Source organism: Stegostoma tigrinum, chromosome 18, assembly GCF_030684315.1.
Source record: "Stegostoma tigrinum isolate sSteTig4 chromosome 18, sSteTig4.hap1, whole genome shotgun sequence".
Classification (NCBI taxonomy): Eukaryota; Metazoa; Chordata; class Chondrichthyes; order Orectolobiformes; family Stegostomatidae; genus Stegostoma; species Stegostoma tigrinum.
Window position 1 is genome coordinate 15404473 of NC_081371.1, and position 18712 is coordinate 15423184.

At 40.3% G+C, this 18712-nt stretch overlaps 1 protein-coding gene across 17 annotated transcripts in view; it reads left to right on the forward strand.

The window, feature by feature from the left end:
- cadps2 (Ca++-dependent secretion activator 2) overlaps positions 1 to 17914 on the forward strand; it is a 607285-nt gene extending 589371 nt beyond the window's left edge. For all 17 annotated transcript variants that reach the window (XM_059652338.1, XM_059652341.1, XM_059652344.1 and 14 more), the window contains 2 exons: positions 12186 to 12290; positions 16125 to 17914. In XM_059652338.1, coding sequence (XP_059508321.1) covers positions 12186 to 12290; positions 16125 to 16304 — 285 coding nt within the window. In that variant the 3' untranslated portion in view covers positions 16305 to 17914. The remainder of the gene's footprint in view (positions 1 to 12185; positions 12291 to 16124) is intronic.
- Positions 17915 to 18712: the final 798 nt, after the last annotated feature.

Sequence of the window (18712 nt, forward strand, 5' to 3'; positions counted from 1 at the left end):
TATACTTTGGTAGAGGAATAGAGAATGTTTTCCTTTAATTTTGTGAGTCTAAGAAATATTAGATTAAAAGTATCTCAGATAATGAGCTATAACTTTACATAAATGTTACAGTTACACAGCAAGGTGTGAAAGCCATGTTCAATACAGCTCTTAGTTCTTACATCCTTTCTAGTAATTTTGTTTTCAATTCCAATAGATTTGTATTACTGTTTCAAGTAATAGATGTTTTCTCATGTTTTCATGTAAAGCAAGACATATAACTTGAACTTTTCCTAAACCTACACAATCTCTTATCTGCTAATTCCCTCTAAATTCAAATATGTTTGTAGTTTTTATACAGCTGCAAGAGTGAAATTAAGGGAAAAAGGATCATTTGCAATGCACAAATTCATGGGAGCTCAGGTCATGAGAAAGCATCAAATTGAAAAGTTGCAAATCCAGCAGCAAGTCTAGCAAAGATCAATGTTAGGTTTCAGTTTTGCATCGTTTGAAATGCAATATTTTGTGGCAAGCATAACATAGGAGAAAGAAGACATACCAGACAGATCAGTAGGGACCCAGACCTGAAACTCTTCACACCCACTGATTTTTCACCAATAAAGCCTGACCATCTAGCTGGCTATGATTGTGGGAAAATAAAACAATAGTGACTAGGCTAGCACAGCACCAATTGTAAACCTGCACCAAATCCTGCGTAAATTTATACCATTGGTTTGGTAACACAAATAGCTGTTCAAGTCATTTCTTAACTTTTTTTTCAACCTCCCTCTGCTTTCAGGCTTGTGTAGCTATCATTGGCAATATTTCAATTATTCTGCTATGACTGCAGTGGTGAGTTTACATTTTTTCAATCAATCATTGAACATGCCTGATATATATGAGTTAAAATCGCATGTTCAGTCATTTGAAGGTATGGAGTTTCCAAAAGTAGAAGTTTAAGTTGTATCTTGTTCATATACTGACTAGTTTTTAGGCATGTGTGGTAAATCAGAGATGATCATAACATGATAGATCATCTGTGGAAAGGTCGACAGGCAGCACCTTATGACACTCAGACTTGGGCCACTTACTTTGTAAATGGTACTGATGAACAGGCTTACGTCACAACCTGCTTGAAGAGTGCCATCATCTTACATTTTCTGTTCCTAGCTCTTGTGAATATTGACTCTGGTCTTTACCACTTGCAAACATACCGCATTCCTGACTGTTGCCTTTTGGGATGGTTGATCCAGTGTGCCTACTAAAGGTAATCTCTTCAACCTGTAGCACCTCCACAAGCCACTAATGGATGTTGTTCTGCCTCAGCACTTCACAGCAAATTCTTTTTCCCACCTAAGTTCTTCCCTTTGTTTCACCCCAACCATTTCTGTGGCCTTGTTTTGACATTGGAAAGACCAGAAAATATTTTCAACCTTTTAAATGGCTTTCATTTTTAGGGCCCACAGCTCTTCAATGTTTGTTGACCATGCACACTTATCAGCAGAATCCTTTCAACACATGTCCAGCACCAAGCCTAATATGGATGAAGGCTCACAACATAAACAAGGCAAACATAGAAAAACTCACTAAGATGGCACTCTATTGCCAGGCACAAAATGCAACATTCTGTAATCATTTAACTTTGGATGCTTACTGATGATTAATCTTCTGTCATTAAGGGTGCAGAATTCTGAGAGTACATGTTCTGGGCTGGAGAAGAACTTAAAATGGGAGAGAGTGGATCTAACGGTAAGGTCCATGTTGGCACCAGGGACATAGTTAGAACTAAAAAGGAGTATCTGCTGTGAGTGTATGAGAAGCTAGTCGCTAAATTTTAACGTAGAGCCTTAAGTATAACAATCTCTCCTTCACTAATTGAGCTGTGTGCAAATTGGCATAGGATAAATAAGGTTTGAGAAATGATTGTGTAGTTTAAAAACTTGAGTGACAAGTGGGTTCTTGTTCCCACACATTGGCACAAATTTTGAGGAAAGTGGGATCAGCAAAACTGGGACAGCCTAAACCTGAAGAGTGCTGGGACAGGAATTCTGGCAAGCTACGTATTAGGAAAGAACAGAGGGTGTCAAACTAAACAAGTGGGGTGAAGGATCAAAAATGGATAAATGGAGCAAATCAAGGAATGGGTCAAAACAGGAGAGTGAGGTAATAACATAGAAAACAAAGATTGAAGAATGGCAAGAAGGGCCAGAGAGAAAAAAGCACTGTGAATGCGTCAACAGTCAAAACCAGATGTTACAAAGATAATATAGGGAGGGTTTGGAGGGATATGGGCCAATTGCAGGCAGGTAGGATTAGTTTAATTTGCAAACATGGTTGCCACGGACTTGTTGGACCGAAGGCTATGTTTCCATGCTGTTTGACTCTATGACTGACTCTAACGAAAAGATTAAACTAAAGGCTCTGCTCCTCAATATCCATAGTATCCATAACAGAATAAACAAATTTATAAGTAACAAATTAATAGCGCACATTTGTCTACAGGATTAGTGCCAGAAGACTGGAGGATAGTAAATGTTGTCCTCTTGTTCAAGAAGGGGAGTGGAGACAACCCTGGTAATTAGAGATCAGTGAGCTTTCCTTTGGTTGTAGGTAAAGTGTTGGAAAGGATTATAAAACAGAGGATTTACAATAATCTAGAAAGGAATAATTTGATTCAGGATAGTCAACATGGTTTTGTGAAGGGTAAGTTGTGCCTTACAAACCTTATTGAGTTTGTTGAAATGGTGACTAAACAGGTGGATGAGGGCAAAGCGATTGATGTGGTGTATATGGATTTCAGTAAAGCATTTGATAAGGTTCCCCACGGTAGGCTGTTGCAGAAAATTCAGAGGCATGGGATTGAGGGAGGTTTAGCAGTTTGGATCAGAAATTGGCTAGCTGGAAGAAGGTGGTGGTTGATAGGAAATGTTCATCCTGGAGTTCAGATGCTAGGCGTGTACCACAAGGATCTGTTTTGGGGCCACTGCTGTTTGTCATTTTTATAAATGACCTGGATGAGGGCATAGAAGGATGGGTTAGTAAATTTTCAGATGATACTAAAGTCGGTGGAGTTGTAGATAGTGCAGAAGAATGTTGCAGGTACAGAGGGACATAGATAAGCTGCAGAGCTGGGCTGAGAGGTGGCAAATGGAGTTTAATGCAGAGAAGTGTGAGGTGATTCACTTTGGAAGGAGTAACAGGAATACAGAGTACTACGTTAATGGTAAGATTCTTGGTAGTGTGGACGAACAGAGGGATCTCAGTGTCCACGTGCATACATCCCTGAAAGTTGCCACCCAGGTTGACAGGGTTGTCAAGAAGGCGTACGGTGTATTAGGTTTTATTGGTAGAGGGATTGACAGTGAGAGCTTTTTTCCTCAAATGGTGATGGCTAGCACGAGGGGGAATAGCTTTAAATGGAGGGGTGATAGATATAGGACAGATGTCAGAGGTAGGTTCTTTACTCAGAGAGTAGTAAGGGCGTGGAATGCCCTGCCTGCAACAGTAGTAGACTCACCGACTTTAAGGGCGTTTACATGGCCGTTGGATAAACATATGGATGATAACGAAATAGTGTAGGTTAGATGGGCTTCAGGTTGTTTTCATAGGTCGGCGCAACATCGAGGGCCGAAGGGCCTGTACTGTGCTGTAATGTTCTATGCTCTGTGTTCTGTTGGAGTAATAAATATGATTTGATGGCCATTATGAAGACTTGGCTGCATCACAACAAGAATTTTATCCTCAGTGTTGAGGGTTTTAAGCCATTCCAGAAGAATAAGAAGTCAGGTAAAAGTTGCTGGTCGCGAGAGGTGAGGGGTGGTGGGGCTGCGGACGTGGTGGTGGAATGGTTGCTTTCTTAATCAAAAATGTCATTGATGTAATGATTAGAGCGAGCCTTACTTCATGATATCAGCATGTAGAATTGGTTTGGGTCAAGATGAAGATATTGGGGGAAATACATTATTAGGGGTGATTTACCTAACTAAATACAATGTTAGGACTAAGTTGAAAAAGAAACAAAATATCTGGTGCTACGTTAAAGAGATCAGTAATCACTGATGATTTTAGTCTTTACAGAAACCAGAAAAATCAGATCAGGATTGATATTTTAGATGAGGAGGTCATATAATGCTATCAAGATAATTTCTTAGAGCAGCACATTCTGGAACCAATCAGAAAGCAATTTTAGACTTGGTATTGTTTAACGAAATTGGATTAATTCATGACCTGAGAGTAAAGGCACCTTTAGGTGGCAGCAAGCACAATGTTATTGAATTTTACAGCCAGATTGAAGGGAAATGATTGTGTCTAAGACTAGTATTTTAAATCTAAATGAGGACAACTATGTGGCATGAAAGCTGAGCTAGCCAAAATGATTTGACATTCTTGACAGGGGTATAAGTCGATAAAGAAGCAGTAGCAGAGACTTAAAGGGATGTTTCAGAATACTCAATTTCTGTTTAAAAGAATAATTCTAAGGCGTGGACCAAGCATCTGTGGTTAAGCTAGGGAAAGCATCATACTGAAAGAAGTGCATATAACTGCACAAAGGTGAGTGGCAGGTCAGATGGTCAGTCAAAACATAAAGAATGTCAGAGAGTGGATTAATCAGAGGAAGAAATTAGAGTGTGACAGGATGCGAGCTAGCAAGGAAAAAATGGATACCAGGAGTTTCTGCAGGAATTTTAGAAGGAAAAGAGTGAATAAAGTGAATGTTGGTCCTCTAGAGAGTGAGAGTAGGGAGTCAGTAGATAGTAAGGAAATGGCAAGTGAACAAATTTATCTTCACTATAGAATATACAAAAGAAAATTCATAAGAGTCCACAGGATCCCTACAGAGTGTAAATAGGCCATTCAGCCCAACAAATCCACGCTAACTCACCAAGGAGCATCCAGCCCAGACGCAAACTCATTCCCCTAACCTATCCCTGCATTTTCCATGGCTAACACACCTAACCTACACATTCCTGAACACAATGGTTAATTCCAGTAACTGTTGTAAATCAGGAAGTGGAAGAAAGAGAAAAACTTAGTGAAATTACAAACAAGAGGAAAGCAATACTGAGAAAACTGATGGTGTTGTGGGAGGACAACCCCTGGCCACTGATAAACTTCATTCTTGGGTTTTAAAAGAGCTGGCTAATGAGACACTGAATGCATTGGTATTAATTTTCCAAACAATTGCTAGATTCTCAAAGGTTCCACCAAACTGGAAAGTAATATACATATAACTCCTGAATTCAAAAACAGAAGGTGACAGAAAATGGGAAACTATAGTCCAGAAATTTGATGGGGAGTGGCTTGGGAAGGTGTTTGTGTAATGATCCCAGTTGAAGTTTCCAGTCTCAGACTGAAATCTGGCTTGACAGATCTTTTTTCTACAAAATACAAACACGCAAAGCTACATGTTTGGTTCAGCAATAATACAAAATAGGTGAAGCTATTTACATGTATCACAATATCACTTAACAGTACTCAAACACCCGAGAGAGTTTGCTTTTCTATCCTCAGCTAAAGGTGTAACTTAACAGATTCTATCAACTAAATTTCGATTTCACAGTTTGGTAGCCTCATCCTTGATTAGCCTCACAGCTGAGCTTAGACTTTCTCACTTTCAAGTTGCCCCTTCAGGGTTCTAACCAAACACTTCTGGTCTGAAGCTTTCAAACTAAAATTCTTACACTTAGGTAACCTATTTTCAGACTTTCCTGAATTAACTCCTTTCAAACCATGCATACTATATTACCCCCTGCACCGTAAACTTCTACTTTGTGAAACTCCTTACTCATAGAGAAATTGTTTTTTACATTTAACTTCAACCATAACTTCCACAAACTGAAACCAAAAGCTTTGCAAGCAGCTTATTTTCCCTAAACAAAAGGATCCTCATCTAGCTATTAGTTCAAAACCTAAATTCATTAATAGATGATACTAAAATATATGTACATTATATACCTTGTGTCATATTAGAATTGATCATTAAGGAATTTATAGCACTTACAAAAACTTAAGGTACTGAAGAAGGGTCAGCATGGTTTTGTGAAAGGGAAATCATGTTTAAGCAATATATTGTCATTCTTTGAAGGAGTAATATGTGCTATGGATGAAACGGAGATCTTTGATAAAATGCACTTGGACTTCCAGAAGTTTTTTGACAAGGTGCCATGTGAAAAGCTATTTCACAAATTAGAAGCGTATGTTGCAGGGCTAATATGCTACCATGGATTGAAGATTAGCTAGCAACTTGATAGCAGAAAATAGTTTGCATAGAGGGGTCTTTTTTAGTTTGGCAGGATGAGATGAGTGAGGTCCCAAAGATTCTAATTGGACCCTCAGCTTTTCATAATTTTTATTTTGACGAGAGGAGCAAAGGCAGTGTCACTAAATTTGAAAACAACACAAAGATCGGTAGGAAAGTATGTTATGAAGAGGGCTTACCTATCCACGTCTGCAGTCTTATTAAGTGAATGGCATAAGTCTGCCAGCTGGAGTATAATATAGGAAAATGTACAAAAGCATGTTTGACTGAGAAAATGAAAAAAAGCAGAGTCTTACTTGTAGAAAGAAAATATTCTGGGTGCCAAGTGATCAAGATAGTCTAGTATATGAGTCACAAAATATTGATATACAGGTGAAACAAGTGATTAAGAGGATAAATGGAATGCTATCTTGAACATATGAGAAATTGAACACAAAAGTAAGGACGCTCTATTTCAGTTATGCAAATGTTGGTGAGATCACATCTTAAATATTGTGTGCAGTTTTGGTGTGCATATTTAAGGAAAGATGTAAATACATTGGAGGTAGTTCAGAAAAGGTTTACTAGATTGTCTGCTTGCCTTGCGAGGAACGATTGGACAGATTAGGCTTTTATTTCTTGTGTGATGTTTCGAAGAGTGAGGGGTTCCTTTCTTGAATCACATAAGATCCCAAATGGCCTTGATAAGGTGGCTGTAGAAAGAATGTTTCTTCTTGTGGGTGATGAAGGGCTTTCCCCTATCAGTTGTTTCAGAGTTAGAGTGCACTCTGTTTTGAAAAGTAGGGTTTGCACTTTGAGATCAAAGATAAGGAGACGTTTTTTTTTCCCCTCTGACGGTTGTCTATCTTAGGCACTTTCTACTTCAGAAGGCAAGATTGGCAGGGTCATTGAATACATTTAAGGCAGAGGTAGATTGATTTTTGTTAGGCAAGGCAATTGAAGCTTGGGGGCAGATGGGTATGTAGAATTCAAAACCTTCTCAGATTAGCAATTATTATTAAACGAGGGAGCATGTTTGAGGGGCTACATGTCCCACTTCTTCTACTATGTGTGTTTGTGAAACCTTTCAGACCATTTACAATATTACCATTTACATAGGAGGGGTGATTCCTCATTTGGGAGCTCCTGATAGAAAGCAGCACATGCACGGAACAGCAGTCAGAGAAACATGAGCCCAAACTTTTAACGACAAAGCAGCCCCACAGCAAGAGCCTGAAACATGCATTATGCAATTAGATGCAATGCAATGCATAATGTAATGGCCATGTATTTTGTTTCTGTTAGCCTTCAATAATAAGATGTGCAAAACAACTTCATTTTTAGTAACTGTATACTTACTATCTACAATATAGGAAGCATTAGTGGGTCATTTAGCACCAAATATGAACACAATCTATGATTAGATTTCTAAGCTAGCTGCTCTCCTGTGGAAATGTTCAACCAAGCATAAAAGCACAAGGTACATAATTCTGAGCCTCACTTTAACTTACGGAAAGTGTAATTAGTAGTGGTTACAAACCCAATAATTCTATTAACTACAGCCTGTTTCTCTTGGTGTCTCATTCTGATTACTGTACTGAGACAAATCACATACACTCCTGCACCCATCACTCTAGCAAGCCAAGCAGACTGGCTAATACCAAAGTCATTTTTTTCTCTCTCTAACAGTGAATAGGAGCAGGGAAGCTGATGGGCTTTTGTGCTCTCAACCTCTTCTGACACTAGTAATTTGAATGTAATGAGTGTTTATGAAATTTGGCTGTAATTAATTCTTTGTTAAGTGGCAGCTCTCAAGCTGTGTGAGGGGCCCGTGGAAAATGCAAGCAAAAAGATCACCTAGATCTAAAATAAAATGATTTCCACCTGTTTGCGTGCACACACATTGTTCAGGGAAGGAATAACAATATATAACACATGCAATTCCTGGTGACTAAATGCTCCATTTTTGTTTCATTACCAGTTCAGTTATGTTGTTTTTTTAGTTCATTGCAGCTTCCTACAGACATGTTGCTAAACCTCATTTTCCATTGTCATGCATGACAACCTCTGTATAATACTTGTTAGAGCCTAGGGTTGACAAAGAGTTTGCTCTTGCTATTGTGGAGCTCGTGGGCTGTGAGTGAAGCCTCCGCAGCTGCAAGAGACCCAGTTTGGCTCAGCTGCAGCGTTTAGGCAAGTGCAGTCTCCCGGCTTTGTCAGTGACGACCAACAATAGGTGCTGAGGGGGTGGGGTGTCTTTCAGTGCCTGTAGTAATGCTGCACACAGTTGGGGATCAATGCCAGTCATTCATGTTGTACCTCTTTTCATTGCAATGGATTATTAATTCAAGACTAAAGGTTAGGGGGAGGTGGTAGTGCAAGCGTTTGGAGCAGTAAAGAAAGACGATGAAGTGAGAGTGCTTATGGCCCTGCTAAGGTAATTTTCTTATTTATTAGAAGCCATCAACCCTGAGAGTGCTGCATCCCTGTTGACACATTTCATTATTAAAAATGCACGAGTACTAACGTTCTGAACATTGTAGTAGCTTATCATTGTTGAATTCACCTGAGTCATCCCACTAGCATCACCTCTTAGCTGTCTCTAAAATATCGTCGCTCATACTGGCTCAGAAAATGTTCCTAAACAGTGAGATTAGACTGATGTTCTGTTTTCTGTGCTCCTGTTGATTTGTTGGACCTTTCTGAACTGGAAAGCGAGCGGAGGCTTGATGAGGAAATAGGTTGTTAATGTGACTTACCAGGCTGGAGTCATGGACAATTGGTGTGAAGAAATACAGAGGTCACACCGTGTCAAACACAACAATTCTCCTTGTTTCCTGTGGTTCTTGAGAAATGTGGGCAGAAAATGAAGTGGATAATCAAAGCCTTACAAGCAATAAGTGAAGAATCAACACAGTAATATGATTTTTTTAAAATCACAAGCAGTATTATATATCACGGATTGTAAGTGACTCCATCATGTTTAATTATCCTCTTGTGAGAACGATGTGGCCGTATTTGACAGAAGCAATAGGAGTCCCACCCGCAGGCTGGAGAATCTGCAAGTTGCCTCTTTTCAGGAGAGCCCACTGAACTAAGTGCCACATGAGCACTTAACTGGAGAGGAGCTGGCCTTTCACAGGATCAGTGACCCATGGAGGGGTGCAGGTGTCCTACCTGCCTGGATCAGAGGTCAGCAGTCACGTTGAACAATAGCACCAACAGGGAGGCAGTGGCCACTGCCAGTACATCTGAGCCCTCAGGTGATGACTGGATCCCAGGTAACAGGACAGAGGGTTGGCTCCTCGTGAGCCCCCACCCCTGTCCAGCCCATAGTTTGATGGTTTCAATTGACAACAGGGCAGAAAAGCCGTCTATGAGCCTTCCTGTCACAGATGGAATCAGGGTGGAAGAGGGAAGACAGCAGAGTCCCCATTCACCTGACTAAACAAATGACCCTCCACCCCCGCATCCCCCCACCACACTCAATAGGAGGAAGGGCATTAAATTCTGCCCCTCATCTTTGTTGAATCTGAAACTGTAGTGAAACTGGAAACATCTTCTTATGCATTCATACTCGCAGATTTAAAGTTTAAAATCAAGATCTTAGTCCTTTTGTTATGCAGTTATTGGGATTCAATGAATATACACAGTGCTAAATTCACCCTATTTGTGCAGTCTGCTGAACTGACTGTCAGAACTCTCGATCGATTGTGTAATCTGCTAAAACTGCATTGCCAATGAGAATGGTTGGGCAGGAGCATGGCCTGACCCCAGTCATAATGAAATGACAGAACCATTCCTAAGCCTAGTAGCTCTTTACCTCCAAGTGTGGGGGAGAAACTTTATCTAGACTTGACTCAATATTGCTGCAGTACTGGATCTGAGTTCTAGAGACTTCAAGAGAAGTGTAATCACTGATAGTATTCTGCAAATAGTCTTAATTAAGAACCCTCTCTGATGAAGGGTCTAGGCCCGAAACTTCAGCTTTTGTGCTCCTGAGATGCTGCTTGGCCTGCTGTGTTCATCCAGCCTCACATTTTATTATGTTGGAATTCTCCAGCATCTGCAGTTCCCATTATCTCTTAATTAAGAACAGGTTTGATGATCCTAATAGCCGTTTTATATTCCATGTTTCCTTATGGACATGTGTTTCTGAAATTCCCTCAGAATTCAATGATCTATGCAGGTGCTTAAAGACCAGTTTGTTTTTATTAAATCCAAGTCAGACTTGTTTTTTGATGGTACTACAAAATGGACAAATGTGAGGGAGTACAGGATAAGGGCATATAACTTTAAAATGACAGTGCGTCATTCAGGAGTGATATTGAGGACCACTTGTAAACATAATGCATTGTGTGAAAATCTGAGCTTCTCAGATTTCTAAAATTGTTGATTTTTTTCAAAGTGGTGCATAGACTAAAGATTAAGCTTCTCCTCCTTGCACTGTCACCTAATGCCTTAACCAATAGATACAGGCAGATGGGTATACAGTAACAGCCTTATCAAGGACAGCCCTATGATTTTGCTTCCTTGTCTGTGAGGGAGCACTTGGCTTGCATTGTGTATCTCCCCATGGTAAAGTAACTAAGATGGGAAATTCAGCAAGGCATTGTATGTTGAATCTACAATACTGAAATACTGTTTTTTAACAATGACGGTTTGCTCATAGCCCAAGTAGGGTCAATATAGTCATATGTTTTGTGTTTAAAATTTGCATGAAACTCACAACCAACATTCTATTATATCCTAAGATGGCTACATGTCATGGTTATGATAATAGGTTGAAAAATATTGTAAACCTTTGACTAATTTAGTGATGCAATGTTTAAAAGGGAATTATACTTTTTACGTAATATGAGCACAAATAAATACTGATCCTTTCATCCAAATTATCTTTATTCCTATTTGTTGTTTTCTGAATTATAGCATAATATCTTACAATGGGTAAAAGCTTAGACAAGTCAGATGTAGAGTGGTATGCTGGCCTTTTTGCATTGACCTGTGAAACTAGCTGAAATTATTGATTTGTGGGATGAGGGTGTCACATTTACTGCACATCGTTAATTGCCCAGAGTGAGATGAAGATTCAACTGCATTGTTGTGCGTCTTAAATCATATATAGGCCAGAGCAGGTAAAGATGGCCGATTTCCTTCCCTAAATGACATAAGTGAACCAGATGGGATTTTGTGACAATCAGCAATGGTTACTTGGTCACTGTAAGATAAGCTTTCTTTTCTTAATTCAATTTTTTTTAATTGAATTCACATTTTACCGTCTGCCAGGTCTCCAGAACGTTAACCTGGGATTTGGCATTTCCAGTCCAGTGACATGCCACCACCTCCCTAACTGCAAAAAAAAAATGTCTATAATGGCAAAGTTAAAAGATTGTATTTTGATTTTAAATTGCGTACTGCCTAAATTTACTACATTTGTATGTTGAGTATTACACTTGCTCAAAGTGAGTAGGCGAGTATATGCTACCTCAACATACTTAGCCACCAAAGCTGAAAGATGCTGTCAACCTAAAATGGTTCTGTCTTTCCCGTTGGTCATATTGGATTTGGTCATATGGTGAGTTGGCTTAATTGAGCAATATTTTAAAAAAATCAGGTAAAAGTGGTATCGAAGTCAGATTTAAATCTGCATTTGTTTATTTATGTTGAATAAAGTTTATGCATGTTTTTCTTCCTTTGAGTCTGACTTATCTTGAAGTAAGTCAACCAGCCTGACCTTCAGATACTTTTCACTAAAAATCAAGAGGACTGATCTTCTGAACACAATTTTTAATTTGTTGACAAATTATTTTCCATGTGGTTTAAAATGAGAAGCCCATGAGTAAATAGCCAATGATTGGGCTACACCCTGTTTATGATTTGCACAAGGTTAATCATCGTGTCTTAAAGAAAAGCAAATGTACTTTTGGATTCATAATGTGGCTGCAGAAATTTTGTTTTCTTCCTGCAGCAATGGTACACCAGCTCAATGAAAGTCATCTGTGTCTGGCTGACAGACCGTTTGGATCTGCAACTCCATCTCTACCAGTTGAAGACGCTCATAAAAATAGTCAAGGTATAAACAGCTTTTCCCTGATTTCTCAAAAGGGCACATGGAAACATTTAAAGGTGTTACCCTGACATAACAAATAACTGACAAATTCCAATTAGTTTGTAAAAAGAGGCAAAGGTCACCTTCGTCTCGATGACATTATCTGCATCTCATGCAATGAGGTGTTCCAACATACTTGACATTGTAATATTGCATGCTTTCTAAGAGAATAGAGATTTGTCAGACAGGTTTTATTTGGAAGTAAAGTAACGACTATTCAAAAGGCAAACTCAGTGAATCATTAATGATCAGGATTAAAGTCAGGATCAGATCTGTACTTGTATAAGGGGAGGACAGAGACAACACCTTCTTTTCAAGATTAAGATACGATCTTGTAGACTTGTAAAATGCAGTGATATAATGGTGCGTGGGAATAATTTTGTTTTGTGGCTGGGCTCTGATTTCAGAGTCACTTCCAGGTTTGACAATTTGGGTGTAACATGCAATTTTTGTTGGTTTAGACAATTACAGACAATGGATAGGCTTCCTGTTGGCCCTCCATCATTGGGAACCTATCAGCAGAGAGAAAGCTGCAGACTGTTAATGCAGATTAGGGAGAGCGCAAGAGAGAGAGAGAGAAAGGGTAGACTCTCAGCATTTTTAAAAGCTTGTAGAATACAAATGACCACAGATACTAGACCACCTTTCTGAATGGAGTAGGGGATAAGACTTACTATAGGACAGTCAACAGCTGTAAGTAGACTGTATGGTGAGGTGATGGGGAAGAAATTCTGGACCTATCTGACTCTGGTGGGCTTCCATAATTCTCCCCAAAGTGTGTGGTCTGCTGTAATAATGTTAACAGTAGCTTATGCCTGGCTAATCTGATTGAATGTTTTAACGTTGTGGAATTGAAGGTAAGTTATTTACCTGATTAGGAAGTTGACAGATCAGAAGAAAACAGAAGATGGAATTGTATGCCAATTTCCCACTCCCCAGCTTCTCTCTGCAGAATCGTGGTGAACATTAAATTGGATGATGAAGGCTTAAAGTTTCTGGTCACCTTTGAGCCATATTCCCTCCACTTTTCATGTCTTCTGTTGTCTACAATCTGTTTTATTAGATATATTTGGGAAAAAAAAACTAATTGGACCATCCTGTACAATATCCACCACCACAGATGATTAACTGTGCTCTAATGCTATAATGGCAATTCCTTCCCGAAAGAATATTAGTGAAGCAATTTTGCTTTACAACTATTAGTAATAGTTTCATGGTCATCATTACTGAGAATGACTTTATATAAATCAGATTTTATTGATTAAGTTTCAATTCCAACAAATTCCATGGTTAAGATTTGAACAAATTACCCCTCAGTCTTTATTAGCCTAATCTCTGGATTATTAGTCCAATGACATTATCACTCTGCCAATATCTCTTCTTGTATACACGTTGGTTATTTCTGTTTAATCCAACGTTCTGTGAGAATTCTTGTCTTCCTCCCAGCATGCACTGACACTGAGGTGACCACTGTTTTCAACTTCATGCAATGTGGAAAGTTGAGACCACTTCACGTGATACTGACCAACTGCTGTCAGCCAGCTAATCATTTGATCAAGAAAAGTAGTTCGAAAATCTATTAAAGTTGCATATGACACAGCTGAGGAGTGAAAGAAGGAACATTGCTAGGCCAGAATTTACTGAACTAATCTGCTTATTATAAAGGAAGCTTTTGATTCTATCTTCAATGTGATTTTTAATTTGTTGGTGTCACTTCTCAAAAACGGATACTTAACTCATACCCGGTTACATCCTCCTTATCCCCTCCTGAATTATCTCCTGTCTCTCTCTCGTCCTGTCTTCCTTGTCCCACTATCTCTTCTTTTCCATTTTCGACCCAACCGCTCATAAACCCACACTTTTCCAGTCCTCTCTCTTTTCCGCCCTCTCACCCGTTTGCAATTCTGTCTTAGTGTGTCTGCCACCTCTTTCATGCTCTCCTAGCCTTTGCCCCTTCCCCACCCCTCCTCTCACACCTAGTAAGATGATGGTGGCCTGGGTTTCGGCCCCTCCGTCTGCTTTTCGTTTATTTTCTCCTTTCTTTTGCTGTCTTGTTAAAAAGTTGTGTTTATCTCTTGGTGAAGAACTCAAGTCATGTGTATTCCCAGCGTGTCGGAGACTGTTTGGCTTCCCGGCTGCTTCTGCGTTGTCAAGGCGATCCTAGCACCGACCCATGGCTGGTGCAGCAGAGGGGAGTCAGGGTTCCCGATTGCATCTGCGTCCATTGAAGGATTAATGGAGGTGGCGGCGGTACCGGGTTAGGGCCCGGGAAAAGACCCTCAAGGCATCAGCAGCGGCTGGATCGACCAGGTGGCTTGGGGGTCAAGCTTGGGCTGGCGTTGTACCCGGCAGCATCGGTCGGGTCTGCATTGGCCAGGGCTGTTGAGCACTTATAATGGCAAAGGCGTTGTTGGGGACAAAGTGGGTCTAAAGGATGTTGGCTTCCATTCCAACGGAGACCTGCCCCCCAAGCCCATGGCCCATGACCCAGCCCTTAACAAGAAGGATTGTAAAGTTGAACTTTTTTTTCGATTTCTTCATTTTTCTGCCTTTATGTTCTACGCTTCAGTTTATTTTTCCTTGTCTTTAGTTGACGCCAGAGTGGCGACACTAGAAAAGATTTCTCACTGCATTTTGTAAGCATCCTTTCTCTCCTGCTCTTTTTGCCTGTCTCCCACCCTGCTTCTGATCTGCACTATTCACCCTTTATCATTCCCTATTGCTTGTCTCTGTCTCTTTGCTCCACTTCCGTCCTCTCTGTCTCCCTCTCTCTCATCCATCTCACAACCTCACATTTCCACCTGAATCCATTCCAGCTTCCTATCTCTATCATTCCGTCCCACATCTCGGCTCTCACTCATTTTCATCACACCCACTCCTTATCTCTCCTGATTGAAATTCTGAAATTGGTCAGTGCTGTGAGAAATTGACTAGGAATTCTTGCCAGCAGCACAGTGCTAAGAATTTGCAGCGATTTGACTCTGAAAATGTCTTACTGCCGCCCTAAGTGTATCTATTATATTTGGAACCAGCGGAGATGTTTTCGATGCACCGCCTCCCTTCAGCATTGGTCCTGACATTGTCATGGCAGTGCCCAGATTAGATATCATTGTGACCAAATACTGGCCCTGTTCCCTGTGGTATTTGGCATGTAGGTTCCAATTATGGTACAAAGCATTTAGATTGACATACCAAACTAAATAAATTAATTGTGCTGAGGTCCCTTTAACACAATAACTGTATAATTGCACTGAAAATATGAAAATGAAAGTAATTTATTTTGACATTTTAAATTATGTAAAATAAATTTTAATACCTTAATATTTATGTGAGATACAGTTTGGGAGTGCATTAACCTTGGTAATGTAGCAAATGTAGAAGCCAAATTGCATACAACAACTCTCAAACAACAATATAATCATCTGTTGACCCCGGATCGTACGGTATAACAAATCAGCGGAAATAGATAGAATCATAAAGTCCCTAAAGTGTAGAAGCGGGCCATTCGACCCATCAAGTTTACACCGACCCTCCGTAAAGCATCCCATCCCTACCCTATCCGAGTAACCCCACATTTCCATGGCTAATCCACGTAGCCTACACATCCCTGGACGCTATGGGCAATTTAGCATGGCAATCCACCCTAACCTGCACATCGTTGGACTGTGGAAGATCTTGTCTCTTTGCTAACTATATATCACCTAGGTATATTTTGTAGGCTGCAGATTCTAAAGCATCTTAAAACGCCAATATGGTGATCGCCAATATGGAATTTAAAATTGTGTTTTCTTGCTTCAGAAATCGTACAGGGACTTCCGGCTGCAAGGAGTTTTAGAAGGGACATTGAACTGTAAAGCATATGAAACCATCCACACCCGTTTGACAGTTGAAGAAGCCACAGCATCGGTGTCCGATGGTGGAGGCCTCCAAGGTATCACAATGAAAGATAGCGACGAAGAGAGCGAAGATGTGAAATAGGACGGAAAGGAGGTGGCTGGTCGTTTGGACTCTTTTTTTTCAACCAGTGTTTGTACCATTTTTTCAGAGGACGGTGTAAAACATCATTCTGGTGTAACGAGATTATCCAACTTTAGATCATAGCCGTAGGGTGGGAGTGGGATGGGAAGGTATAATTGTGGTCGAACTCTGTGCTGAACTGTGCAATGAATGTCCATCTGCTCCCAAATCAGACCATACCAACACAGGGGGTAGTTCTCCCAACTCACAGAGGAATTGTGCATTCGAGAGAGGAGCTGCCAGGAGACTTGGCTTCCAGCTTTTCGCGCGGTGGGAGCATACTGGCAGGAAGGTTGGTGGGGGGGCGGTGCGAGGGAGGTTGGCAGTGGGTGAAGTGCCCATAAGTGCCAGGGCAACGTGATATATCCCGAACGTTTACACATTCCTAGCGAGGAAATCATCACCAGATATTGTGGACTCCTGTCGGAGCAGTGTGCGAGGCTATTAGTCATTTGTGCTGTTTGTGGTCTTAATTGGTGACATGAAGCAGCATGATAGAATAAACAGCCATGTTATATTGAGATGTCAGTTGTGCCTAATGTTCCGGGCTTCTTTGTAAATATTGCGATGCCTTTATAAATGCAGCTTCACTAATACTGTGCGCTTTCTGCGGTCTGGCACAAGGGCAGTACCGCACGTTTGATCTGAAGATTTTAAAGAGAGTCTGGGACCCGGCGATAAATGAAGCAATTGTGGGAAATCGTTCAGTTCAGTTCAGCACCCCAAATTGAAATCTGACGTTTCCTTGCTTTTTTCTTTTAAAACCTATATAGTTCCGGTGTCGTTGCTGAGATCGAGGATCTGCGTGTTTTAAGAAAGCATCATTCCCTCTGTTGTCCTCCCTACCGTAGTACCCGCGTTGTCATCGATCTGCCGAAGATACTATTAAAATCTCCACCTGTCTATAGGGAGACGAGTCAAATATTGAAGTATTCCCCGAAACAGTCATGGCCAATACCATTGTTTGTCACAATTAAAAATCCGATAGCAGAAAAGTCGAGGCCGTCATTGTAGCAAACTCGCTTCTGTATTTCCAATTTGTATTTTCTAATAGACTTGCCCGGAACAACAAGAGATGGTGTGTCTGTTCCTAGGAAAGAATGTTTCAAGGACCTGATTGACTGGACACTTTATTCCCCCTCCCCGGGTAGTTGCTGTATTTTAGAAACAAAAAATCGGCATAGTTTAATGATCAGAACAGAATCTAACCATAATCACAGATGCAATAAGTGGATTTAAGTTGCATTTTATATCGCGATAAATTGCAGTTTTTTTTATTAATCATCTCGTTCATAAAGTGTGACAAGATTTAACGTTCGATTCTGCATTTCTAACCTAAACCACAAATTATTCGTCAGCAAGTATTACCGTGAGAGGGACTGCCCGCCGTCTGTGTTTAAACTCAGCGGTTCAGCGCTATGGAAATGAACTTTCACTATGTTAGCGTTGGCCGGAGATAAGGGAAGCAATGTCAGTTTATCCCGGCATCCACGCGGAAATAGTTAGCACTCTCATGTTTGGAATTGTGCTGTGAGTGGTTATCTTTCTGTAAATAAAGCGTGTACAACCTTCATGCAGTGTAGAAATGTCTTTTAAAAACAACACTGAAGAACAATACAGAACCAAGTGCTAATGCATAGCCATTTGAGATTGGGCTCAGGTCCACGTTTGCACACAATGCTACACTCAGCTTTTCAGCGTGTGACTGGACTTATAGTGCATTTTCTAGTTTTATTTTAGATTACAATGTATTTGAGTTTGGGACAGACTGTATGTCTGCTTCCAGGCCCCACCAGGTAAAAGTCGCCACAACGCGTCAGCCTTTGATAATTAATGTTGTGAAATAACAAAATAATGTAGCAACCTGCCATCGCGCTCTGAATACTTGACAGTTTATTTAATTTTGTTACAAGGTCCTGAGAGAACAGTTGGATTTCGCTGCGGAGAAGTGACTAACTTAAACCATTCGTTGTCTCTTATAGATTGGAACATGTTTCATAAGGGTCTACCAATGGGGCGAGGTGCTTGTTGATACTGCAGACTAACACAATCAGAAATTGACAAAATGGCCTTTTCAAAAAAAAGAGTCGTAATTAAGGTTATTTGATGTGTCCCAGACAATATTTGGGGTCAAAATGTAAGTGCAGAATCTGTGTTTTTGTCACTTCTGTCGGCGTTAGACACACTGTGAACAAAACCGTGAGATACAGAAAAGTAGCCTACCTTACTTCCCTCAAGAGATGCATTAATTATCATTTATTTAATTTATCATTCAAATCTGTTGAAATGCCTGTTGACTACACTGTCGTAAATCCGAGCTAAGGTGATGCTTTAGGGTTTACAAGATGAGTTCAAATCTAAATGTAGAC